This window comes from Salvelinus alpinus, chromosome 37 (assembly GCF_045679555.1).
Source record: "Salvelinus alpinus chromosome 37, SLU_Salpinus.1, whole genome shotgun sequence".
Classification (NCBI taxonomy): Eukaryota; Metazoa; Chordata; class Actinopteri; order Salmoniformes; family Salmonidae; genus Salvelinus; species Salvelinus alpinus.
Window position 1 is genome coordinate 6370107 of NC_092122.1, and position 26911 is coordinate 6397017.

At 46.7% G+C, this 26911-nt stretch overlaps 1 protein-coding gene across 3 annotated transcripts; it reads left to right on the forward strand.

Moving 5' to 3' along the window:
- Positions 1 to 3721: 3721 nt before the first annotated feature.
- On the forward strand, positions 3722 to 24101 carry LOC139565781 (zinc finger protein 800-like). 3 transcript variants are annotated; one of them, XM_071386338.1, is made up of 8 exons: positions 3723 to 4045; positions 9539 to 9613; positions 10921 to 11095; positions 13226 to 13321; positions 13641 to 13784; positions 16602 to 16969; positions 17051 to 18813; positions 21620 to 24101. In XM_071386338.1, coding segments are annotated over exons 2-8 (2598 nt in total). In that variant the 5' UTR covers positions 3723 to 4045; positions 9539 to 9562; the 3' UTR covers positions 21621 to 24101. The 3 variants fall into 3 exon arrangements, with proteins under 3 accessions (XP_071242438.1, XP_071242440.1, XP_071242439.1); XM_071386337.1 differs by lacking the exon at positions 21620 to 24101 and having other exon boundaries at positions 3722 to 4045; positions 17051 to 18817; XM_071386339.1 differs by lacking the exons at positions 9539 to 9613; positions 21620 to 24101 and having other exon boundaries at positions 3722 to 4045; positions 17051 to 18817.
- The last annotated feature ends 2810 nt before the right edge of the window (positions 24102 to 26911 follow it).

Genomic DNA, 26911 nt, shown 5'->3' on the forward strand with positions numbered 1-26911 from the left:
TCCACCCAGGTGCATGATTCAGCATAGCAGGATAGTAATTCCATGGGAGAATCTCAATTGCGTACTCCTAGCGTCCTCTCTCCTTGCCTCCTCAATACCCATTGGATAAGAAGTCAGAGGTCCCACCCCTCTGACCTTCTCCTCCAATGGGTTTTTAGAAGGAGGAAAGGAGAGGACGTGAGGAGGATGCAATTGATGTCTTTGTTTCCCTTGGGTGAAAGATGTACACAATGAATTATGCCTGAAAGAAGGACAGACACCCATACATTTCCATTTACTTGAATTAGTCCTCTGTACACTTGCAAAGTCCATTCCCCTCATTCCTGCAAGGGCGGCACTTTCAAGGCCCACCTAATATAAAATGTATGGATTGTGCCACATGGACTGGAGCAGTGAGTAAAGACCAAAAGTGGGTGTAGTACTGATGTTTAGGATATCTTTGAGTCCCCTTGTACACATGACCACAAACTATCACTTGGTATACAGTCTAGTAGGTGAGCCAGAATCCGTTTTGGAACCAGACCTGATCATTATGTCGGTGAACAAACACTGGCGTCTGAGCTGTGTTGAGCAGGGAGCATCCTTCCGTTCGTAATATATTGAGTGAACAACAAGTCCTGGTGTGTAGGGATGGCTACTACAGAGCTGTGTTCATCCTATTCTTCACAGTAGCCTATCCATCCACCTGTAAAAAGTTCTGCTTTTATAGACTGTGTAGCAACAGGTGCCGCCTCATCGCAAGAATTGGTAGGCTTGCTGGAAGGCCTCATAAGAGCCTTTTCTGTTCACTTTTAAAAACAAAAGGGAATAGTTCCTAGCTATTCACAAGTAGGCCTATTTGTGTGTTGTAAAGTGGTTAGTATAGCAACACAAAGAGAAACTAGCGCTCCAAAATGTCAAAAAGATGTCGGTAGGTAAAATGGCAAAGGCAGCTTGCATGTAAGTGATGACATAAAAGGTTTCCAACACTATGCAGCATGTCAATGAATTCAGAGGGCTTTCCCCCCCATCGCAAACAGCATTCTTATGATAATGGTTTAATGCTGGTCCTTTGGTTAATTGTCTGGCCGATAGCGGTGGCCACCTTTTGTTGTATTTCTCACTGGGCCTAAAGGACAGGGTCTGGTCTCGGGGATTATAACTCAAGAGGTCTACTCAAATACCACAACAACGATATTTTTCAGAAGCCCCAATTTGTAGCCTACGCTAGAAGTTGGCTCCAACTACTTTTAGACTGGTTATTAATACTGTATTATGTGGACATAGGCTAAACAATATGAAGGCCTATAATACCTGTTCTACTGAATCTAAAATAATGTCTAAAACACACATCACATGGTGAGATATTGCAGACCTACAGCCATAACTTGTAGACCTATGTTTGAATGATTAGCGTAATATTATTGATATTTATGAGTTAATTAAGCAATAAAGCATGAGGAGGTGTGGTTACCAACATAATTAGAGAAGTAAAAATAAATGTGGCCAATATACCACGATGCAGTGCGGAGTGCCTGGACACAGCCCTTAGCTGTGGTATATTGGCCACATTTATATTTACTTCTCTAATTATGTTGGTAACCAGTTTATAATAGCAATAAGGCACCTCTGGAGTTTGTGGTAGATGGCCAATATACCATGGCTAAGGGTTGTATCCAGGCACTCCAAATTGCATCGTGCTTAAGAACAGCCCTTAGCCTGGTATATTTGCCTTATACCACACGCCTTATTGCTCAAATATACCATGGCTGTCAGACAATCAGCATTCAGGGCTCGAACCACCCAGTTTATAGTGAATAATAGAACATCTTTGCGCAAATCTTCGTGGCATTAGGCCTAGAGTGCACTGTTTGCCATGTCCACATTTTTATTCAGCACGTGATTAGCTAAGCGACACTTTCGGCGTTCACGACAGATTGCGGTAACATAGCAACAAAATGCTGCAGCACCTGCGAGATGGCATTCCATGGAACCTGTGAGTAGCCCCGTCTCTCCACCTATCCTAGCTCTTCACTATTAAGCACACTAGAACATTTAATGCTGAAAATCATATTTTCCTAAATGAATTCACAACTGTTGTAGAAACTTTATTACATTTTATCAACATTTTATCAATCCATATGGGTAAGCTATTTGGCAAGGTTGCTTGTATGCCAAAATTAATCTTGGCTATCCATAAAAACAAAAATTCAGACTGTGTGCCGGCAACCTGGACACAGGGGTAGACGTAACATAGTAAAAGTACATCTGAAACACTCCAATTAGTATGATATGTTACTTTTCATCAGTGGAGGTTAGTGGGAGGAGCTATAGGAGGAGGGGCTCATTGTAATGGCTGGAATGGAATTAATGGTACGGAGTCAAACGTGGCCATTGCAATGATCCCGTCCTCCTATAGCTCCTCCCACCAGCCTCCACTGAGTTTTATATAGAATGTATTAATTTGTGGATGTCCATCATCCCTTTCTTACAACATATTACACATTTTCAATTCATACATTATGTTACGAATTTGCTAGATGTTGATGTATGATGATGTTACGAATACCAATTAGTTGTAGCTAACGTTAGCTAGGTGGCTAATGCTAATGTTAGCTAGGTGGCTAATACTAATGTTAGCTAGGTGACTAATGTTAGCTAGGCTAGGGGTTAGGGTTAAGGTTAGGAGTTAGGTTAAAGGGTTAAGCTTAGGGGAAGGGTTAGCTAACATGCTAAGTAGTAGAAAAGTAGATTAAAAGTAGCAAGTAGTTGCAAAGTTGCTAATTAGGTCAAATGCTAAAGTTGTCCTTGATGAGATTCAAACACGCAACCTTTGGGTTGCTAGATTATCCAGTTATATGCGCACCCATCCACCCCGACCAACCAGCCCATTATTTTTTGCCTTAAGTAACCTTCTGTTTTATGTAAAAGTACCAAACATAACATATCACACTAATTTGAGTGTCCCGGATTTAGGATTTACTATGTTATGTCTAGTCTATGAGACCAGGCTGGTGCCGATGCTGGACATGCGTTATTGCAACCAATATTAACATATCACTACAATTCATAATCTGCATTGACTAATTGTAGCTATGCTGTAGGACTAGTTATGCAATATGAAAATATAGGCTTATCTAATAGGCTACTGGAATGTTCTAGACTAAACTTAAAAAAAATAAGATAAGATTATTAAAAGGGCTGTAGATGATGCGTTCTTTAGGGGAAATCCTGTCTTCCTGTGTATCAAGGGAAATGTTGAAATATATAAATGTATCATTATTATAATATAGGCCTATCTTATCACATATGAAAGTCATTTATTTGATCCTTAATGAAACAAATTAATCACTGGATAGACTACTCGTTCACTTCAACCCGCAGGTGAACAATTGCAGGTTGGGTTTTGGTGGCAAGATAAATAACTTAGATTTATTGAAATAAATGTATTTTTTCTCAAAATTGTGGCATTGTTCTGTTTGCCCTACCATTAAATAAACTCCAAACACAGAAATTATAAATGGCCATGGGGAAACATTTCCAACAGTTCCAAATCGCCAGTTTATTCTTTACATTCTGCTTTAGCGTTTTACGACTTTTCCCAAGGAATAATGCACTTCTAACAACGATAAGAATGCGCGGAAGAGAACAAAACGAGCTAACGTTTCGGTTTAATTTGTGTGTCCTGGATTCTGGAAAGCCTGTGCGCGCGCTTAGTAAATGGAGCACTAAACGGCCTGAATTTGGCAACAGTGTTCCTCGATCACGGGGGGGTCAACTATTCCTCTCCTACCCCACAAAGTGCCAACGAGACTGGCATTTATAAAGAAAAGTAGAAGTGCTGCACCTTTGCGCAGCGGCCGCCTTTAGCTGAACAGTCCCCTCTGAGTGCACAAAGGCAGCTGCTGGAGGAACTGTTCAGCGCGAGAGACGAGCGCTGAGAGGCGTAATAAACAACCTCCGGCTAGCTACAGACAGGGACGCGGACTCGAAGTAGCTCCCCGGCCCAAGCCCGTAGCTTTACTCAGTGAAACCGGATTCCATCGTCAGGTTAAGACTTCTACAGGTAAGAACTATTCTTAACACATTTATATTCGCCCTAAATGTCTGATCGAAGACCTGGAACGCGTTATGGAAGCGTAAAAGCCCTCGCCTTGGCTCCCCGAACGTGGTTGTTTTTGCAGAAAATGGCGTCATCGTTCTCTTGTTCTGCCTGTCCATGGAGGGGAGAGGAATTGGTTTCGGCGACTCAAACTCGCCCTTAAATAATATTTCCAGGGCCTCAAATACGATGATAGTTACAACTAGATGTATTTAGTCATATTTCATTGCTAAAATTAGATTTGTTGGTAAAATCTAGTCGTTATAAAGACGCGCAAAGCCGGAAGGGTCACCGGTCTGTGCGCCAAGCTGCTTCTTGGAAAAGGTGGCACAGAGCCGCAAAGCGCAGCGTTTTACATTCGTAATATCGTCCACTCGGGAGAGTCTTTACAAAGCCAAATATCTGAGAGAGGTTTAGGGATTTCCCTAAGATGGTGATGGATGTGTTTATGTGAGTGTTGTACGTTCTCTTTGTATTTATTTTGTATGGGTTAGCCCGTTTTTACGCCGCACTCCCCTGCCATGCTGCAAAATGTAGAAGGGGCCTCTCTTTTACGGCTTGAAAGGTGCATTTTGTACTTGGCTCCTGCTTTGATCAAGTTAAGCTGGTCTTTTGTTGCTCAAAATACTGGCGTTTTGAGGCTGACAATATAACCGTGTAAAGGAGATTTTCGGGGATAATGGAGCAATGCAAATCGTGCCATGAGAACGGTAAAATGTCCTGCGCTCTGGCTTCCAGATTGCCAGTGAGGACAGCCTGAATAAAATGGTCCTTTGGAACGTCACGTAGTTAGCACAAAACTGGGGAAGTTCAGTGCTGCGCAACGATATGCTGCTTTGCACATATCTATGGAAGTCCATTCCCACAATGTCAACAGGCGGCCTACTATCTCAAAATGTCGAGATACTACGCCAAAACAATTAGATACCTAAGTCCAATTGTTTAGATACTATCTCAATATGTTCAGATACTAATTCGAAATATTGAGATAGGCCTACATAAATCAACATTTTGAGATACTACGTTGACATTTCGACATATAGCCTATATAGGATGATTCTTAGAAAAAAAAGTTGTATTGTCACATACACCGGATAGGTGCAGTGAAATGTTTTACAGGGTCAGCCATAGTAGTACAGCACCCCTGGAGCAAATTAGGGTTAAATGCCTTGCTCAAGGGCACATATTTTTCACCTTGTCTGCTTGGGTGTTCAAACCAGCGACCTTTCAGTTACTGGTCCAAAGCTCTAACAGCTAGCCTATGTGCTGCCCCAGAGTGAGGAGCACAGAGTCCCTCCTGATCTGGTAGGCAAACCTAACTAGGTAAAACTCCTGACCCTAGTTGTAGGGTATGATCTGGTAATAAATCAACTGTGAAACAGTTTTATATGGACTATGATGGGACCAACATTTTTTCTAATCAGGTCATATTTTTTATTACATTTTTTCTATGGGCCTCAGTTGAGGATTGAAACATACAAAACGCTGTCAAACTGCAGCAACCTTGTACTTGTTCATATGAATTATAGATTTTTAAATGAACTAATGGGAAGTCCTTCACACAGACAGAGACAACTGCAATTGGACAATACAACTAACAGGGTTGCATCAGGTAGACCTTTTCACGTGTAAATGAAGAGTTAATCACACAGCATGTCATCACTGTTGTGTTGATTGAATCATTCCAATCAATCATTTTGAATTGAACGTGTCTAGGTAGCCTAGCCAGCTAAAGTTAGTATATAAACCAAATGTGGTGGTTGTTAGCTGCGGTTGTTATCAGTACCCACTGGGCACACGTCAATTCAACTTCTATTCCATGTTGGTTCAACGTCATTTCAACAACGTTGATTCAACCAGTGTGTGCACAGTGGGTAGGCTACAGTTGATCAGACTGAAGCACCCGAGGAATTGTGCACGAGTTGACAACTCAGTCTAAACGACAGTAGGCTACTCTGTCCCATCTTTTCAATGCTTTTTGTTCAATATTTGTTATTAAACCAAATCAAAAGTGATAAGGCAAATGCCAGATGACCTTTCGTTCGCTGGTGGCCCTGCTGTGCCGATCTCTGCAACGTGGATAGATGGAAATCGCCACACAATACTACAAATAAAGAAACATTTCCTATATATGTATGATCCATCTCAAAATGTTGATGTAGGTATCTCTCAAAATGCTGAGATGGTAGACTTAAAAAAAAAAAATTGGTGGCGGGAATGGGCTTCCATATATATCAGCAGCTGCGGAAACCACCTGTGTTTCGCCACAATATTTTTTGGCGAACCTTTTGTAAATACTTGGGGACTTTTGGAGAAAAGAGCACACAATACAGTATTCATGCAGCCCTTTATCCGGGCGCTCGTATGGTCTATGTATGAATGCAGTCCCAAGTTCCACTCCTCTCTATCGTCAGCTGCATGCGTCCTAGCAGAACGTAGCCAAGTGCTGGCTACCATAGATCCATGTTTAGCGAGGTCACTCGCTTTCCACGTCTTGTGTACACATCGTATAAGTCCGCTGTGTCATTTCGCGCCGATTGCAATGTATTGTGTTGATTGGGCCATCATATTCAAAACGTAACAATATCCACACTGGCTACTGCACCCGTTCGCTCTCGGTGCACAATTTATTAAATTGGGCTGGCGAGTTATGCAACGAATCCTAACATAAAATGCTGGCTAGTGGCTATTGGCATCGCCACATCTCCCAGGACGGGGGGGGGGGGGGGGGTGTTATAGTTTTTAATGCGGGTTGAATAGTCATCCAGCCACACTGAATTAGATATGTCAAATTTGCAATTCACAAGTGGCATTTGCGTCACAGCCCGCGGCCCTCGCACGCCCATGGGATATGGAGTTGCTAATGGAGACTGCTACCCGCTGAAAGATAACTATAAACCAAACGCCAACAATCAATGCAAATTGGAGATGTAATGGAACAGTGTAGGCATCGTTTTATGGTGTTTTATTTTACAGGATTGGCAAAATTTCTTCCCCCTTGCGTGGAATGCGTAAGGGGATGGTGGCTGGCAGGCTCACAGGGACTTTTGTTAGTCAGCGAGGGCAGTTCACTTCGTCCTTCATGTTTGACGAGACCCTTTGTAGAGTCGCTGGTGTCGATATCTCGCGACTTCTCAAAATATGGATATATTTTTTCCACTGTATGGTAAACGTACCAATACATTTTGTTCGACCGTAAAGCCCTTACGAATAGCGCACACATTAAATTGTAGATAATGAATCATAAAAATAAGGCATCGTTTTTGATTAAAGCGGGGGAACGCAGTGCCATTTCTGGTTTCGTCCCGAGTGGGGCGTATTATCCAACTGAACGCTTGGTTTTGTTATTGCGCCCCGTTGGGTACTGCGCATGTTAGTTACACTTGTCTCGGGTGATTTTCTGCTTTCAAACAAAAAGTTGTATTTTATTTTCTCATTGACTTTAATGAAAATCATCTGAATGCATTTTAATTTGACCGTATTTAGCATGTGGAGATGAGTGACATATTTTGGTAATGTTGGGTTATGATTTTAAAGTATAGGCCTAAACAGTGCCCACTTTGGAAACGGATTTTAGCCCATTTTAAGAAGACTAGCCGAGGGCAAGATAAAGTATGCCTATATAATGCTATTATGATGTATGTTTTTGGTCAAATTCTTCTTCAGATTAATTAAAATCACCAGGAGAGGGTTGCCTAACAACTGAATGTAAACATCCAAGGCCAGCCTATTGTTATGGTTAGATAGGGTTTAGATTGATTAAGTTGAGAATCACTCACTATAAGGGCAGACCTGCGTTATGGTGTGCTGGTTCTGTGTCTAGTGGGTGTGACTATGAGGGCAGCAGCCAGTCTCCACGTGAGGTTATAGTGTCTCACACTGGTTACAACGTGAACAGAGGCATCCGTTCTTTATTCCAGCACTTATACACTCATCCCTTTCACACAGAAATAATTGCTGTGAACTTTCCCGTCATTTCTTCATTCAATTATTTTCACTGCTTAGCTGCAGCAGTCTTGCGCAGGTGTGGGTTCAGTACTTTCAGTACTTTGTACATCTTATCAGGCGACGTTAAAGGGGCAATCTGCAGTTCAAAAATAAATAACACATCAATGACCCCCGCCACGGATTCGGTAAATAGCTTAGGGATGAAGCTGGAGAAATGTACCCACTCTTAAAATAATAAACAGAGCTATGGGTGCAAGGACTGACCATCCATGAGAACAACATTAAAAAAAATAGTTTTAACCATGTTTTGAAGCTATACAGTGTTTGTCTACAAAACATTGTTAACTAGCAAAGGAGTAAAACTTATATTTTGGTTTCTGATGGGGTAAAACAATTCAGCTAACTAAGGTCATGATGTATTTGAGTTATATTCTTCAAGAATCAATGGGACATTTGTATGTCCTGAATTTAAACGCAAAACTAAATAAATGACGTAGCAATCACAGATTTCCCCTTTAAATGACTCTCTGGTGAGTTTGTTCTGGTAGCAGTGTCTGTCTCTACAGGCCCACTGATAAATACACACTTCATCATATTACCTGAGTAGGAACAACTACTTCGGGCTCTGTCTCCATGGAAACGCCTGAGCGTGTTACCAAGTCTTCATCATCAGGTCACCTCTCTGATGATGGCTGCGTGTTTTCTGATTGAGCCTCACGACTTTGGATTGACTCCAGTGATACCCGGCCGTTCTGTCTGATGCTGTCAGAGAGCATTACGGCTGAACTCTTCAATGAACATGTTCTATTTCTCCCCGCTCTGAAACGGAGATGACCATCTTCCTCCCAATGCGTTAGTTTCGGAAGAATAGAAATCTGAAAACTAGTTTTGATCATATCTGTGCAAATTGAGGACAGGTACACCGACTTAAACCAAAACATTTGTAAAGTGCCTTCCAGTAACCTAAAGTGAGTCAGCAAGCACTAGCACAGTGACCAGGAAAAACTACCTGGAAGGAAGTTAGTTTGAGAGGAACCAGACTCAGGACAGGGGGGGTTGACTCTTCAGGCGGTAGTGCGAGAATCAAATAGTTACTGTGGCGTCTTCTTTGACATGACTTCCAAAACATGGACTTTGTCACCACCTGGTGGTCAATACGTGCTACAGTCAGAGACGGTACCGTTAATCAACTTCACAGTGCATTGAAAATATAATGTGTGTGTGTGTGTATGGGGGGGGGGGGGGGGGGTATATGGTTTGGGCAGTCTCTGATAGAGGCACACACACAAACAGACTCTTTTCTTGGAATAATACATGAAGACTTGGAAGTGTGCTGACAGTCAGGCAGGTGGATGTGGTGGATGGAACTGCACTAGCCTGGGACCACCACTAGAGGGGGGCTTTACCTCTATTTTCACCCCTGTGACGGCATCTAAACATGGTTTGGTGATGATGGAAAACACACACACACACACACTGAAACATGGGCTCATTCCAGTGTTGTTGCAGGTGTTTGGGTAGAGAGAGAGCAGCATGGTGAAGGCCAAATCCGCTCCGAGGAAGACCTCTCAGCAACACACGAAGGTAGAGACAAGACAGTTTCCCCCCTCAACCTCAGTATATATCCTACCAGTACACAGTCCCAATAGAACCCCAAATATATACTATCCCCTCCTCTCCTAAACAATAGCCCCTCACCCCCAGTGTACTATGTTTATATCCTGACTCCCAATCTACACACACCAGGAGAGTCCTCTCAGTGGTTCAGGTACCATCCCTGCACTCCTTCCTGTTTCCAGACCACTCTGTCTTCCCCTTTTCCTTTTCACAGCGTCTGTCATACAGTAGTTAAATACAAACAGTCTTCCTCACTGTTTACTCATCACTCAGTTAGAGAGATGACAAGTTCTCTCTCTCTCATCAGACTTACAGTGCCTTCAGAAACTATTCAGAGGGGAGGGGAGAGAGAGAAAGAGAAGCCAAGGGCCAGTGTAGAGTCCCTTATCTCTGACAGCCTAGTGTGTGTGTGTTAGCTGGGTGTGCAGGGAAACATCTCCATCACCCCGGAGAGAGAAACCGAGAGACAGACAGGCGAGAGTCTCACCCAGCCAGTAGTGGAACCACCACCCACCCTTATCAGACCCAGCCAAACAATGCCACGTGACACAGCAGGTGTCGAGATCAGCAACAGCACCGCTGATCAAATAGCGTTTGGCATAATGAGTCATTAGGTATCTTTACTCAGACCAATTATGCAGCGATAGAAGCGGTTCCGTAGCGCCGTGTACAGTATTTCTGTGTCTCTCCTATATCGGTATGGTTCTCCTATAACACGTATAGCGCTGGTGTTACACAGACTAGTAGTAGAGTGTCTGTAGATGTACAGGTAACCGCCAAAATAAAGGAAACGCCAACATAAAGTGTCCTATTAGGGCGTTGGGACACCACGAACGCAACCAGAACAGCTTTAAACCCCCTGTGCTCCTCTGAGACCTCTCTTTCAAAGTAACCGAGATCTCTTCTAGCCATGGTAGTCCAAATAATGGGCAACTGGTCATTTTTATATATCGCCGCAGGCAAGATGGGATGTTAGTTGCTTAATTAACTCAGGAACCACACCTGTGTTGAATCACCCGCTTTCAATATACTTTGTATCCCTCATTTACTCGTGTTTCCTTTATTTTGGCAGTTACCTGTACCTCTTTTTCCAACTCCGCACCCCACACCCTCTGTCCCAGTGTTTCCCTGACCATTGTATAGCCCCGGAATGTCTGCGAGGTTTAAAAGGTCAACTTCACCATTCTCTCTCTCTCTCTCTCTCTCTCTCTCTGTCTCTCTCTCTCTCTCTGTCTCTCTGTCTCTCTCTCTGTCTCTGTCTGTCTACGTATCAGAGTTCCAGCAGGATGGAAGTGGAGATGGAGGAGATCCTCCAGGACGAGCCCCAACCTGAACCTGAGAGCCATGTTACCAGAGACCAGTGCTGCCAGACAGACGAGCCACAGCCCAGCAGCCCTAACCCAATGACTGACCTTAACCCTGGCCCTGACGCAGCCCCCAGGACACCAGGTAAGACTACCCACTTGTCTACACCAACCTACCGTTAGTTTGATTGAAGTCCTTCAAACATACTGTGGAGCACTAGATACAATATATTTATTCAGTCATTGTTGGCCAGTCTGTCCTGACTGAGGAGAGGAGAGTGGCTGAGGAGACTGGGAGAGGAAAGGGACCGGGGAGACTGGGAGAGGAAAGGGACCGGGGAGACTGGGAGAGGAAAGGGACCGGGGAGAGGAGAGGGACCGAGGCCGGGGAGAGGAGAGGGACTGAGGCCGGGGAGAGGAGAGGGACTGAGGCCGGGGAGAGGAGAGGGACCGGGGAGAAGAGAGGGACCGGGGAGAGGAGAGGGACCGAGGCCGAGGAGTGGGACCGGGGAGAGGAGAGGGACCGAGGCCGGGGAGAGGAGAGGGACCGGGGAGAGGGACCGAGGCCGGGGAGAGGAGAGGGACCGGGGAGAGGGACCGAGGCCGGTGAGAAGAGAGGGACCGGGGAGAGGAGAGGGACCGAGGCCGAGGAGAGGGACCGGGGAGAGGAGAGGGACCGAGGCCGGGGAGAGGAGAGGGACCGGGGAAAAGAGGGGGACCGAGGCCGAGGAGAGGAGAGGGACAGAGGCCGGGGAGAGGAGAGGGACCGGGGAGAAGAGAGGGACCGAGGCCGGGGAGAGGAGAGGGACCGGGGAAAAGAGAGGGACAGAGGCCGAGGAGAGGAGAGGGACCGGGGAGAGGAGAGGGACAGAGGCCGGGGAGTGGGACCGGGGAGAGGAGAGGGACCGAGGCCGGGGAGAGGAGAGGGACCGGGGAGAGGAGAGGGACAGAGGCCGGGGAGAGGAGAGGGACAGAGGCCGGGGAGAGGAGAGGGACCGAGGCCGAGGAGTGGGACCGGGGAGAGGAGAGGGACCGAGGCCGGGGAGAGGAGAGGGACCGGGGAGAGGGACCGAGGCCGGTGAGAAGAGAGGGACCGGGGAGAGGAGAGGGACCGAGGCCGAGGAGAGGGACCGGGGAGAGGAGAGGGACCGAGGCCGGGGAGAGGAGAGGGACCGGGGAAAAGAGGGGGACCGAGGCCGAGGAGAGGAGAGGGACAGAGGCCGGGGAGAGGAGAGGGACCGGGGAGAAGAGAGGGACCGAGGCCGGGGAGAGGAGAGGGACCGGGGAAAAGAGAGGGACAGAGGCCGAGGAGAGGAGAGGGACCGGGGAGAGGAGAGGGACAGAGGCCGGGGAGAGGAGAGGGACAGAGGCCGGGGAGAGGAGAGGGACAGAGGCCGGGGAGAGGAGAGGAGAGGGACAGAGGCCGGGGAGAGGAGAGGGACCGGGGAGAGGAGAGGAGAGGGACAGAGGCCGGGGAGAAGAGAGGTACCGAGGCCGAGGAGAGGGACCGGGGAGAGGAGAGGGACCGGGGAGAGGAGAGGGACCGAGGAGAGGAGAGGGACCGGGGAGAGGAGAGGGACCGAGGCCGAGGAGAGGGACCGAGGAGAGGGACCGGGGAGAGGAGAGGGACCGAGGCCGAGGAGAGGGACCGGGGAGAGGAGAGGGACCGGGGAGAGGAGAGGGACCGAGGAGAGGAGAGGGACCGAGGCCGTGGAGAGGAGAGGGACCGGGGAGAGGAGAGGAGAGGGACCGGGGAAAAGAGAGGGACTGGGGAGAGGAGAGGGACTGGGGAGAGGAGAGGGACCGGGGAGAGGAGAGGGACCGAGGCCGGGGAGAGGGACCGAGGAGAGGGAGAGGAGAGGGACCGGGGAGAAGGTGTATTCATTACGGAAAACGTTAAGAACCAAACGGATGCAAACAGAGCAAAACTGGGAGGGACCTAACTGAATTATTCCAATAGGAACTCGTTTGCGTTTTCCGTTTGGAGTAAACGCAACAGACGAAACGTTTTGCGACAGAATGGGCGTAATGATTACTCCCGTGTTTGGTGCTGGCTGTGTCGGCGCATCTGATTGGTCACCATCTGACCCCGGGCTGTAGGGGGGGTCAGATTAAACCAGTACCCCCTGAGGGGCGGGGGAGGGGCCTACACACACACACACACACACACACACACACACACACACACACACACACACACACACACACACACACACACACACTCCATGGCTGGGGGCAGAGTGAAGTGTTGTATTGAAGTGTGTGACCTTTGCAGGGTACTGCGTGGAGCCAGGCGACCCTCCTCTGTTGCAGCAGCAGCTCCAGACCTCCAAGTCTGGTATCCAGCAGATCATAGAGGTCTTCCGCTCAGGTAACATCTAGTCACGCTACTCAGATAGCACGGAGGTCTTTTTAATTAGGAACCACAGTCATGCGTTTTGCTATGAAACATGATTCAAGTGCAACAGCTGGCTTCCGCTCTTTCAATGTTTGCACATCTGAATGAAAAATAGTGATCGCTCCTCCACCAAACCATATGTATTTAATTACACCTCTCATATTCCCTCAGGTATGCAAACACCGAAGGGTTATAGGCTCTAGGAGTTGATGATCGACCAGTCCTATTTGTCCTGTCTGTCTGTATCCGCCAGCGCTCACTAACACTGCCCCCTGGTGTTGTGTATGTGTAGGTACTGCCCAGCTGAAGCACATGCTGCTGAATGAGGTGGACACCATCTTTGAGTGTAAGACATGTCGCAGCTTGTTCCGGGGCCTGCCCAACCTCATCACCCACAAAGAGTACTACTGCCTCACCAGACTGTCCAAGCCCGACGGTACGTGGCTACACCTGTCTAAGACTCTCTCTTGTCCTCTCTGTCTCTCTCCCTCTTTGTCAATGCTTGTCTCTTTTTTTTCTGTCACCCACTTTACTCACTCACTCACCCACTCACTCACCCACTTTACTCACTCACTCACCCACTTTACTCACTCACTCACCCACTTTACTGACTCACTCACCCACTTTACTCACTCACTCACCCACTTTACTCACTCACTCACCCACTTTACTCACTCACTCACCCACTTTACTCACTCACTAACCCACTTTACTTACTCACTCACCCACTTTACTCACTCACTCACCCACTTTACTCACTCACTCACCCACTTTACTCACTCACTCACCCACTTTACTGACTGACTCACTCACCCACTTTACTCACTCACTCACCCACTTTACTCACTCACTCACTCACCCACTTTACTCACTCACTCACCCACTTTACTCACTCACTTACCCACTTTACTCACTCACTCACCCACTTTACTCACTCACCCACCCACTTTACTCACTCACCCACTTTATTCACTCACTCACCCACTTTATTCACTCACTCACCCACTTTACTCACTCACTCACCCACTTTATTCACTCACTCACCCACTTTACTCACTCACTCACCCACTTTACTCACCCACTTTTCTCACTCACTCACTTTACTCATTCACTCACCCACTTTACTCACTCACTCACTCATGGTCTTCGTTGGTCTACACTCACTCTCTCTCTCTGTCTCTCTCCATGTCTTTGTCTCTCTCTATATCTCTCCATGTCTTTGTCTCTCTCTCTGTCTCTCCATGTCTCTCTCTCTCTGTCTCTCCATGTCTCTCCATGTCTGTCTCTCTCTCTCTCTCCATGTCTCTGTCTCTCCATGTCTTTGTCTCTCTCCATGTCTTTGTCTCTCTCCATGTCTCTGTCTCTCATGTCTCTCTCTCTCTCTGTCTCTCCATGTCTCTGTCCATGTCTCTGTCTCTCTCTCCATGTCTCTGTCTCTCTCTCCATGCCTCTGTCTCTCTCTCCATGCCTCTGTCTCTCTCTCCATGTCTCTGTCTCTCTCTCCATGTCTCTGTCTCTCTCTCCATGTCTCTGTCTCTCTCTCCATGTCTCTGTCTCTCGCTCCATGTCTCTGTCTCTCGCTCCATGTCTCTGTCTCTCTCTCCATGTCTCTGTCTCTCTCTCCATGTCTCTGTCTCTCGCTCCATGTCTCTGTCTCTCCATGTCTCTGTCTCTCTCTCCATGTCTCTCGCTCCATGTCTCTGTCTCTCTCTCCATGTTTCTGTCTCTCTCTCCATGTCTCTGTCTCTCTCTCCATGTTTCTGTCTCTCTCTCCATGTCTCTGTCTCTCGCTCCATGTCTCTGTCTCTGTCTCTCTCCATGTCTCTGTCTCTCTCTCCATGTCTCTGTCTCTCCATACTGTATCTCTGTCTCTCCATGTCTTTGTCTCTGTCTCTCTCACTCTCTCTCCATGTCTATGTCTCTCTCCAGGTCTCTCTCACTGTCTCTCCATGTCTCTCCATGTCTTTGTCTCTCTCCATGTCTATGTCTCTCATGTCTCTCTCTCTCTGTCTCTCCATCTCTCTGTCTCTCCATGTCTCTGTCTCTCTCTCCATGTCTCTGTCTCTCTCTCCATGTCTCTGTCTCTCTCTCCATGTCTCTGTCTCTCTCTCCATGTCTCTGTCTCTCTCTCCATGTCTCTGTCTCTGTCTCTCCATGTCTGTATCTCTGTCTCTCCATGTCTCTATCTCTGTCTCTCCATGTCTCTGTCTCTCTCTCCATGTCTCTGTCTCTCTCTCCATGTGTCTGTCTCGCCATGTCTTTGTCTCTCTCCATGTCTCTGTCTCTCTCTCCATGTCTCTGTCTCTCTCTCCATGTCTCTGTCTCTCTCTCCATGTCTCTGTCTCTCTCTCCATGTCTCTGTCTCTCTCTCCATGTCTTTGTCTCTGTCTCTCCATGTCTCTGTCTCTCTCTCCATGTCTCTGTCTCTCCATGTCTCTGTCTCTCTCTCCATGTCTCTGTCTCTCCATGTCTCTGTCTCTCTCTCCATGTCTCTGTCTCTCTCTCTCTGTCTCTCCATGTCTCTGTCTCTCCATGTCTCTGTCTCTCCATGTCTCTGTCTCTCCATGTCTCTGTCTCTGTCTCTCTCCATGTCTCTGTCTCTCTCTCCATGTCTCTGTCTCTCTCTCCATGTCTCTGTCTCTCTCTCCATGTCTCTGTCTCTCTCTCCATGTCTCTGTCTCTCTCTCCATGTCTCTGTCTCTCTCTCCATGTCTCTCTCTCTCCCTAATGTAGTTGGTCCCTTTCTCTCCTCTCCTCCTATACCTGGAGTCCCATACTCCTCCTATACTCTAACTGAATTCTCTTTCATGCTCCAGCCTCTGTCTTTGATCCAGCCTCAATATCCACTACTCTTCCATTCTCTATGACGTCTGTCTATATCTAGAAATACAAGTCATCTAGGAAATCCTCTGTTATCTCATCTGTGTACTGAACTAGTGATCATATAACGACAAAAAAGACCATGTCTGTGAAAACACAAAGATATGTTCAATTGGTATTTAATGATGTGGTTGAAACGTGTTTGCTGTTGTCACAGTGTGCTCATTACATATCTTATTTGGAAACAGAAAAAAAGAGTTGTGTTTTTGTTTCTCCCTTTGGCAAGTTTGAAAATGTTCCTTCTCTCGGAATGTTCCTTAGTGTTGTGACGTCTCTAGGCTCAAAACACATCACATTTGGGAGCAAATATTGGTGTCTGATTGAAAACGTTCTCTTCCTAACGCCTTTCTCTTCCTCCTCCCTGGCCCCTTAGATCCAGCGGGTGAGGGTGACAAGCAGAGCGTGGCCATGAAGGACCTCCTGGAGACCATCTACCCCAGGAAGGACCGGCCGGACTACGTGATGCGCCTGGAGCCAATCCAGACCTCCAATAATGCTGTGTTCCAGTTCCTGTCCTCCTCCGAGGAGCTGGCCCACTTCCCCCGGGCTCCACACACCCCTGGAGGGACCCGCACACACAGCCCTGGAGGGACCCGCACACACAGCCCTGAGCCCTGGGAGGAGCAGGGAGGGACGCCGGAGAATGGGCAGACGGGAGAGGGGGAGGAGAGGAGTGACCAGGAGGAGGAGGATGGAGGAGAGGAGGCGGCGCAGCCCGAGGAGGAGGGGTCTACGAGCGGGGTGGGTACATACAGGAGAAAGCGTGCAAGCAGACACACGCTCGCTCACTGTAATACTCTCTCTCTGTCTCTCTCTCCCTAGGTGGAGGACGTTATCATCTCGTGCTGCCTGTGTGGTAAGGACTTCAACTCTCGCCGCAGCATCCGCCGCCACTGTCGCAAGATGCACCAGACCAAGCTGGAGGAGCTCCGGAAGTTCACTGAGACGCGCACCGTTCCCATCAGCCTCCTCTCCATGGTCAAAGGTCGGTCCCGCCCCTTGCACACGCCCAGCGGCAAGTCCTGCCCCGTCTGCTTCAAGTCCTTCGCCACCAAGGCCAACGTACGGCGCCATTTTGACGAGGTGCACCGGGGCCTGCGCCGGGACACCATCACGCCGGACATCGCCACGCGACCCGGCCAACCGCTGTCCCTGGAGGCCACGCCTCCCGGCAAGAGCGCCAACTCCTCCCCCACGAGAGGTCACACCTCAAAGAGCGGAGGAGCCGCGGGTGTTACCACCCCTCAGCCCCCCAAAGCCTCCACCGCGGTGTCCCCCGCCCCTTCTCTCCTGGCATCGGCCCTGTACAACCTGGCCTCCTGCCGCTGTCTGCTCTGCAAGAGGAAGTACAGCTCCCAGGTCATGTTAAAGAGACACATGCGCATCGTCCACAAGATCTACAATCTCAAGAACCTCAAGAACGTTAGCTCCGCCTCCGTGACCACGGCCGCAACCACATCCACGGCGAGCAACAAAAACAACAGCAGCAAAACAACGAGCAACACTGACAGCACCCCTAGCAACAGCACCCCTAGCAACAGCCTGAGCGTGAAAGAGGAGGCGCCGGAACCCTGGGACGACCCTGACTTCAGCCCCGCCTCGTCGCCTGGCGACACGGATAGGAAGGGCGTCGCCGTGGCAACCAAGGCAGGTCAAAAGATCAAAGAGGAAGAGGGTGGCGGCAGCCCCAAGACATGGACTCGTTCCACGTCCATCAACAGCACCGGTGGTACTAGTAGTGGTGGTGGGACTCTTGGGAGACCCCCTCAGAAGCTCTCGGTGGGGTTCGACTTCAAGCAGCTGTTCTGCAAGCTGTGCAAACGTCAGTTCAGCTCGCGCCAGAACCTCACCAAGCACATCGAGCTGCACACGGACGGCACGGACATCTTCATCAAGTTCTACCGCTGCCCGCTCTGCCGCTACGAGTCCCGCCGCAAGCGCGACGTCCTGCGCCACGTGACGGTGGTGCACAAGAAGTCGACGGGCTACCTGGCCAAGATCGTCCCCAAGCTGGAGTCGCGTGCGGTCAAGCGGCCGGCTGAGGTGGTCCTCAACTCTCCCCCCAATGCCAACAACAACAAGAGAGGAGGAACAACAGTCAAGGAGGAGGTGAACGGGTGCCACTCGGCCCCCTCTCCCCCTACGCCCCCAGTCACACGCAAACAGGAGCTCCTCAACAACTCCTCCTCCTACCCAGTCACACGCAAACAGGACCTCCTCTCCTCCACCTCCTCCTCCACTCCGGTCACTCGTAACCAGGAGAGACAGGAGAGGCAGCAGGAGGCCCAAACCGGGTCACCTGTCACCCGTAAGAACGACAAACAACACCCCGACACCCCCGCCCCGACGCCCCTCCACACGCGTCGCCATGACGCCCACCAGGAGAGCAGCAGCAGTAGCTCAGAGGTGCGTGTCACCAAGAACTTCTCGCTCCACGCTTGTGACGTGTGCGGCCGGGCCTTCGCCAAGAAACTCTACCTGGAGTCCCATAAGAGGAGCCACCGGAACGCCACGCCACCGGTCAGCACGCCGCCCGGCGGCGCCAGGGCTAAGGGGGTCAGCACTCGGTCCAAGGCAATGCTCTGGTGAGCCTCACTACACATATGGTTGTCTTTGTCGATATCTTGTTGTCGAGAGAAAGAGGAAGCGACGTGTGAAATGGGTTGTTATGAAAGAGAGAGAGGGAGGGGTGGGGGGGGACTGATAGAGATGGAGCCAGGAGAGTGGGGTTGGGGCGATATTACATCTATTGACGATGATAGACAGCCTATTTGAACTTGGTTTAGCCTATTTGAACTTGACTGGGTGGTGTACAGCAGGGCAGCACACGAGGGACATACCGAGTAATATCCTATTCCTGCTATAGCCTAGTTCAATATGTTACATAGAGTGGAGAATTCCTCCAAATCAGAGCAAAATGTCCAGTCAGAAAATATTGTTTCTCTCTCTCTCTCTCTCTCTCTCTCTCTCTCTCTCTCTCTCTCTCTATGTCTATGTCTATCTATGTCTATCTATGTCTATGTCTGTCTATCTATGTCTATGTCTGTCTATGTCTATCTATGTCTATGTCTGTCTATGTCTATCTATGTCTATCTATGTCTATGTCTATCTATGTCTATCTATGTCTATCTATGTCTATGTCTATCTATGTCTATGTCTGTCTATGTCTATCTATGTCTATCTATGTCTATGTCTATCTATGTCTATCTATGTCTATGTCTGTCTATGTCTATCTATGTCTATGTCTATCTATGTCTATCTATGTCTATGCCTGTCTATGTCTGTCTATGTCTATCTATGTCTATCTATGTCTGTCTATGTCTATCTATGTCTATGTCTATCTATGTCTATGTCTATGTCTGTCTATGTCTATCTATGTCTCTATGTCTATGTCTATCTATGTCTATCTATGTCTATCTATGTCTATGTCTATCTATGTCTATGTCTATCTATGTCTATGTCTATCTATGTCTATCTATGTCTCTGTCTCTGTCTATGTCTATGTCTGTCTCTCTCTCTGTCTATGTCTATGTCTGTCTCTCTCTCTGTCTCTTTTGCCCTCAGAACAGCCTCAATTCGTCAGGGTATGGGCTCGACAATGTGTCGAAAGCATTCAACAGGGATGCTGGCCCATCTCGACTCCACAGTTGTGTCAAGTTGGCTGGATGTCCTTTGGCACCTACTACCATACCCCGTTCGAAGGCACTTAAATATTGTGTCTTGCCCATTCACCCTCTGAATGGTTCACACACACACAATCCATGTCTCGATTGTCTCAAGGCTTATAAATCCTTCTTTAACCTGCCTCCTCCCCTTCATCTACACTGATTGATGTCACCTAGATTCAACTGGTCAGTATGTCATGGAAAGAGCAGGTGTTCGTAATGCTTTGTACACATGATATGACAGCTAATCCTTATCTATCTTGCTGTTTTCAATTTCTTTGGGCTGTATTCCCTTCTCTCTCCATTTCGATAGGCATATTACTTTGGGCTAGGCTACGCTTTCATCTCAAAAAGCTGTTTGAATAGCCTAAAAACGTAAGTAGCCAGGGTAATAATGAGGGAGAACAAAAATCGATAGCCTGTAGGAAAATTGAATGGCAAGTCGAATCAAGTTTAAGCTCACGAAGGAAGAAATAATGTGTGTGATGCAGAGAAATCCCTCGACGTCAAGTGGCCAATCCTCCTGCTAGTTAAAGTTCTGAAGTTCTGGCCGATTTCCCAAATATTCAAACAGCCTAAGAAGGTTAATTAAAGGCTCCGCTTTCAAAAAGAATGAGTCCTTAGGCAAGGGCTATTCTCAATCACAGCTTTATGAGAGATTGAACCAACAATATAAAGAGAGGAGGATGTGACAAATAAAACAAATGTTATCCAGGTCTGAGGACGATAGACTTTGCTTCTATCCAGCCCCTGATGTAGAACCTAAATACGGCAAGACAGCCAGTTCCTCATCAGCCGACTGTCACTGTGCTCCATCATGTGCGCGCCACACAGACACGCGCAAACCTGTTCCATGCCAAAAGTTCCACCAGAAAATAATATCAGAAAATATTTGCCTGCACTTAGCCTCTTTCGTCCAGTTGTAGCATGTGATTTCACGCTATAGTCCAACGGGGGATTTTAGCATTCTTTAGGGGGGTGGGGGGGGTTGTTCAATAGGGGGCGATACCATCGTATATCACAATGTTTTATGAGTACAGATGTCCTCAAGCGTTCTCCTCTCTTCACTCACTCTGTCTAGTAAAATATGGATCCTGTAGCCAGGCCCGGAAATAAGGCCGACTCCGTCCTCCTCCGGGTTTACTCCCCCGGGCTCTGTGTGGTCTGTCTGAGGACGAGCCTCTTTGGCTGTGATTAAACTAACCCCACCACTGTGTGTGTAGCTCAGTGTTAGTCACGGTGGGGTGTCAGGAGACCACAGAGAGGGGAAGAACGTTCTCTTTTAACACATTAGACATCATTGAAACCCTATTGGTCAGTCTGCTACGACACACACACACACACACACACACACACACACACACACACACAGAGGCTGATTCAGGTGTCGCTTCACACACACACACACACACACACACACACACAGAGGCTGATTCAGGTGTCGCTTCTCCTCCAGAGAGTTTAACTTGTTTTCTCCCCTCTGGACGACTGTAGGTTTCAATCAAAGGGAGCGAGCACAGACACCTGATTTAAAGTGTGTGTGTGAGAGTGTCCAGACAGACAGTTGATTAGTGTGTTAGTGTTTATGTCTGGGAGGAGGCTAGTCCTTGGGGTGGTGATGTTATAGCAGAGGAGAGGAGACAGAAACAGTGTTTAAACCGGCTCTAATTGACTGCCGAGCGCCTTCTAACAGCTGCTGCTGTCTCTCTCTCTCTCTCTCTCTCAGATCCCCAGTCTCGTCTCACTCCTGGTTCTTGGGAGCCTCCATCCTGAGAGGAGAGACTTAACGGATGAAGGAGCACCGCTAACGATGATGAAGCAAGTAGCTGGACTGGAAAAGTGGTGGAAGCGAAACAGGGAGAGGGGGAGAGAGAGGGGAAGGGGTGAAAGAAGGGGAGACTTCACATCTAAGGGACCAAAAGTATTGTTGGAATCCCGCACTAGAAGGAGGGATGGGAGCCAACGTGATGCCAGAGGAGTGGAGTCAGTGGACACTCAAGGAGCCATCTGTGGAGGCACTGATGCTATCACACTGCTGTGTGTAGGTTACCATCACTGTATGTACATGTAGATCCATATATATACACACACCTGAACCTGGTCTAGACCTGAGCCTGTATAAACCTTAGGGGCGGGGAGAGAAGAGGGCAGGGCCGGGAATGCTCTTAGCACACCATAGATATCCCATATCTGACCAGTAGAGGGTGCTCCTGTTCTGCTTTATAGGATTAGACTTTAAGGTAGGGCTCTCCAACCCTGTTCCCGGAGAGCTACCCTCCTGTATGTTTTCACTTCAACCCCAGTAGTATCTTACCTGATTCATCTTATCAACTAGCTAATTATTAGAATCAGGTGTGCTAGATTAGGGTTGGAGTGAAGCTACAGGACGGTGGCTCTCTAGGGACAGGGTTGGAGAGACCTCCCCTGTGTAGGCTGTGAAGTTGTCCCAGCCAGAGCCAGCAGTAGTAATGTAATGTTAGTGGTTTATTTCCCCAGCTCATAGTAAGCTATCCATCCACTGGGAAGGACTCCATACTAACTCAGTTCATCCAGATAGGATTTTGTTTTTCTGTCATTCCAAGAGATATGGTTTGGGTGATTAACTGACAGAGAAAGACAAGTAGGTAGCTGACCAGCGATGCTCTGGCACATTGAAGAGATGGTGACCATTGATTGATTGACGAGTGGCTATGGCTGACTTTTTTTTCACTAATTGGACTTTTGACCAATCAGATCAGCTCTGAAAAAGCTCCGATAGGCAATTCTCATGAAACTAAAAAACAAAAAATGAATTTGGGCGTAGTTTTCCCTGGAATTTCCTCTTGAATCACTGAGATTAGGATCTGTGCTTATCTATTTCATCATTATTATACTTTTTTAATCAGATATTATGCATTTGACCAACCTTTTCACAAAACTCTCATTACCGTAACAGTTTTCGAAGTCGCAAAAAGTTATATATATATATTTATAATATTTGTTAATATTGCTCCCCTAATGACAAGGCCTGAGTTAAACATAACACTTGAGAATTTTTATATTTCAAATGAAATTGTACAGTTATTATAAAATGAAATCCGACAACCCAATTTGAGCTCTAGCTGATTTGGTAATTACAGTAATGAAACACGTCCCCAGACACTGTGTTTGTATGTAATAAATATTATAGTTTAATGTAAACTTAAACTAGTAATAAATTTTTATGATTTATGGACAAATGTATGATATATGTACAGCAACATAGTTTGTGTTAGGTTTTCTAAAGAAAACATTTATAATGACCTGAGAATTTACTCCGGACACATTTCGGGAAATGAGAATTTGGGGTGAAAATGTACAAAATTCAGGGAAAATGTTACATTTACTTTCCCAATAACTAGATATCTTAGTCCTCAGAATGATAGTTAATTTTTGCAGATGCATCATAGTTTTGTAACTCAATTTGCTACAGACTTTAAAAAAAATGGTTTCATGAAAATCATGACGTGAAAAGATCCCATTGGTCAAAAAAACAATTTGTGAGAGGGGAAAAAATCTGAATTTGGCTGCCTGTGTAAACATAGCCATAGTAACAGACCAAATGTACAATGTCTTGTTCAGTCAGAAAGCTATGGCACAATAGAAAAGAAACAGACCAAATTGTATTTTTCTAACGGAAAAGCTTGCTAAACTATCATATGGATGGTATAAACAATAGATATATTGGCAGATGTATAGGTGATGTATAGTTTTCGTTTGAATCTCCCTGAAAAGTAGATATATTGTATAGCCTACTGTTGGTTACATATGCTCCAGTATCTCAGAATAGTGAGAGATTTTGTTTTCCTCTATTTGTTCAAAGCACTGAAGAATCTGTTACGTTCAGACTCTCACTCACGACTGTGTCAAAACCAGATGGTGAAATGATGTAGAGAGTTTTCTTTCTTTCTTTAAAGGAGTAGATGTGTGTTTTAGCGGCACATCTGTGACCGAGCAGAAGGGAAACGAAGTGATTTTCCTTTTCAAGACTGATTTTCCTTATTTGTCATCTACATTCAGATATAAAAGAGTGGAGACATTTTTCCAGGCCTACTAACTAACCTAAAGCACCTCCGTAGGATAAGGAGAAGAATAGATCAGTTAGGTTTTCTGTTGAAAATAATGTAACCCATAAATCCATCCTGAAGAAATCAACTGTTACCCCAATAATAAACAGCCCAAAAGGAAAATGTGTTCTTGTGTTTTTATTTTGTAGTTGTGAAATGGACATTTCCCCCAGTATTTCAGCTAGAATCAATTGAGATAATCAAACCCTCAACATTTGTCAGGAAAGCTGTGAATGAACTATTCAGCTCATGGTTATTCCATCTGAGCTAGGTATAGGCCCCCCCTGTCTCAAACCCAGGCCATATTATGCAGCGTTGCTTGTCATGTGGCTTACACACACAGACACACACCTCATTAATTCATTATGCCGGTGTTACGATACTGATGGTTTTTCAGAATTGATAGCTTCTATGGTTGTGGCTAGCACAGCTCTATCTAGTTGTCGCGTCAGGGACAAGTGTAGAATTTTAGCTAAGCCTAACCCTTTTCCTAACCTTGACCTAATTCTCAAAGGTGTTTTTCCACGACTGCATTAAGAATGTTGAAGGCTACAATGACTGGGAATGCATGTTTCTCTCCCTGTGCGCCACCTGCAATATGAAAGCACCTCGAGGGAAATATCATTTTCTCACATAGAATACGAAAAGCTGACCAATTGAATAGAAAACTATTCTAATATGGAGTTGTATGGTTTTGCTGTTGCTTACTCGTGTTGCTGGCTGAGGAAAATGACATAGACAATAAATAAAAAGTAATAATACTAATAAAAAATTCCCAGAACCAAAGGTACTGTGTCTCAGCTCCGCAGAACCTGAACCAATTTAAGGTTAGGAGAACTAACGCAGCAGGTTAGGAGAACTAACGCAGCAGGTTAGGAGAACTAACGCAGCAGGTTAGGAGAACTAACGCAGCAGGTTATGAGAACTAACGCAGCAGGTTAGGAGAACTAACGCAGCAGGTTAGGAGAACTAACCCAGCAGGTTAGGAGAACTAATGTAGCAGGTTATGAGAACTAACACAGCAGGTTAGGAGAACTAACACAGCAGGTTAGGAGAACTAGCACAGCAGGTTAGGAGAACTAACACAGCAGGTTAGGAGAACTGACACAGCAGGTTAGGAGAGCTAACACAGCAGGTTAGGAGAACTAACACAGCAGGTTAGGAGAACTAACACAGCAGGTTAGGAGAACTAATGTAGCAGGTTAGGAGAGCTAACACAGCAGGTTAGGAGAACTAACACAGCAGGTTAGGAGAACTAACACAGCAGGATAGGAGAGCTAACACAGCAGGTTAGGAGAACTAATGTAGCAGGTTAGGAGAGCTAACACAGCAGGTTAGGAGAACTAATGTAGCAGGTTATGAGAACTAACACAGCAGGTTAGGAGAGCTAACACAGCAGGATAGGATAACTAACACAGCAGGTTAGGAGAGCTAACACAGCAGGATAGGAGAGCTAACACAGCAGGTTAGGAGAACTAATGTAGCAGGTTAGGAGAGCTAACACAGCAGGTTAGGAGAGCTAACACAGCAGGTTAGGAGAGCTAACACAGCAGGTTAGGAGAACTAATGTAGCAGGTTAGGAGAGCTAACACAGCAGGTTAGGAGAACTAATGTAGCAGGTTATGAGAACTAACACAGCAGGTTAGGAGAGCTAACACAGCAGGATAGGAGAACTAACACAGCAGGTTAGGAGAACTAATGTAGCAGGTTATGAGTAAACGGTCTGAATACTTATGTATTCAGAAAAATATACGTTTTATTTTTAACAAATTTGCTAACATTTCTAAAAAACTGTTTTTGCTTTGTCATGGGTAGGGCTTTGTGGCTTTGCCGTGTGTAGATTGATGAGGGAAAAAATTCATACATTTTGTAATAAGTCTAACATAACAAAATGTGGAATAAGTCAAGAGGTCTGAATATTTTCTGAATGCACTATATGGGTTAGGGTTAGCGTTGGGTTAGCGTTAGGTAGGGGTTAGCGTTAGGTAAGGTTAGGGGTGAGTGTTAGCGTTAGGTAAGGGTAGGGGGGAGGGTTAGCATTGTGTTAGTGTTGGGTAGGGGTTAGGGTTAGCATTAGGTAAGGGTAGGGGTTAGCGGTAGGTAAGGGTAGGGTTTAGGGTTAGCATTAGCTAAAGGTAGCGATTAGGGTTAGTGTTAGGTAAGGGTAGGAGTTAGGGTTAGCGTTGGGTAAGGGTAGGGGAAAGCGTTAGCGGTAGGTAAGGGTAGGGTTTAGGGTTAGCGTTGGGTTAGGGTTAGCGTTGGGTTAGGGTTAGCATTGGGTTAAGGTTAGCATTGGGTTAGGGTTAGCATTATGTTAGGGTTTAGTGTTAGGTAGAGGTAGGGTTTAGGGTTAGCGTTAGGTAAGGGTAGGGGTTAGCGTTAGGTAAGGGTAGGTTAGGGTTTAGGGTTAACATTAGGTAAGGGTAGGGGTTAGCGTTAGGTAAGGGTAGGGGTTAGCTTTAGGTTAGGGTTAGTGTTAGGTAAGGGTAGGGTAGGGGTTAAGACTTAGGGTTAGCGTTAGGTAAGGGTAGGGGTTAGCGTTAGGTAAGTGTAGGGTAGGGTTTAGGGTTAACATTAGGTAAGGGTAGGGGTTAGCGTTAGGTAAGGGTAGGGGTTAGCTTTAGGTTAGGGTTAGTGTTAGGTAAGGGTAGGGTAGGGTAGGGGTTAAGACTTAGGGTTAGCGTTAGGTAAGGTTATCAAATCAAATTTTATTTGTCACATACACATGGCAGATGTTAATGCGAGTGTAGCGAAATGCTTGTGCTTCTAGTTCCGACAATGCAGTAATAACCAACAAGTAATCTAACCTAACAATTCCACAACTACTACCTTATACACACAAGTGTAAAGGGATAAAGAATATGTACATAAAGATATATGAATGAGTGATGGTACAGAACGGCATAGGCAAGATGCAGTAGATGGTATAGTGT

Bases quoted from the DNA above. Each gene is read 5' to 3' on its own strand.
- LOC139565781 (XM_071386337.1), top strand. From the start codon at position 9,563: ATGGTGAAGGCCAAATCCGCTCCGAGGAAGACCTCTCAGCAACACACG. The intron at 13,322-13,640 runs GTAACATCTAGT...GTGTATGTGTAG, and splicing joins CATAGAGGTCTTCCGCTCAG to GTACTGCCCAGCTGAAGCAC. The intron at 13,785-16,601 runs GTACGTGGCTAC...CTGGCCCCTTAG, and splicing joins CAGACTGTCCAAGCCCGACG to ATCCAGCGGGTGAGGGTGAC.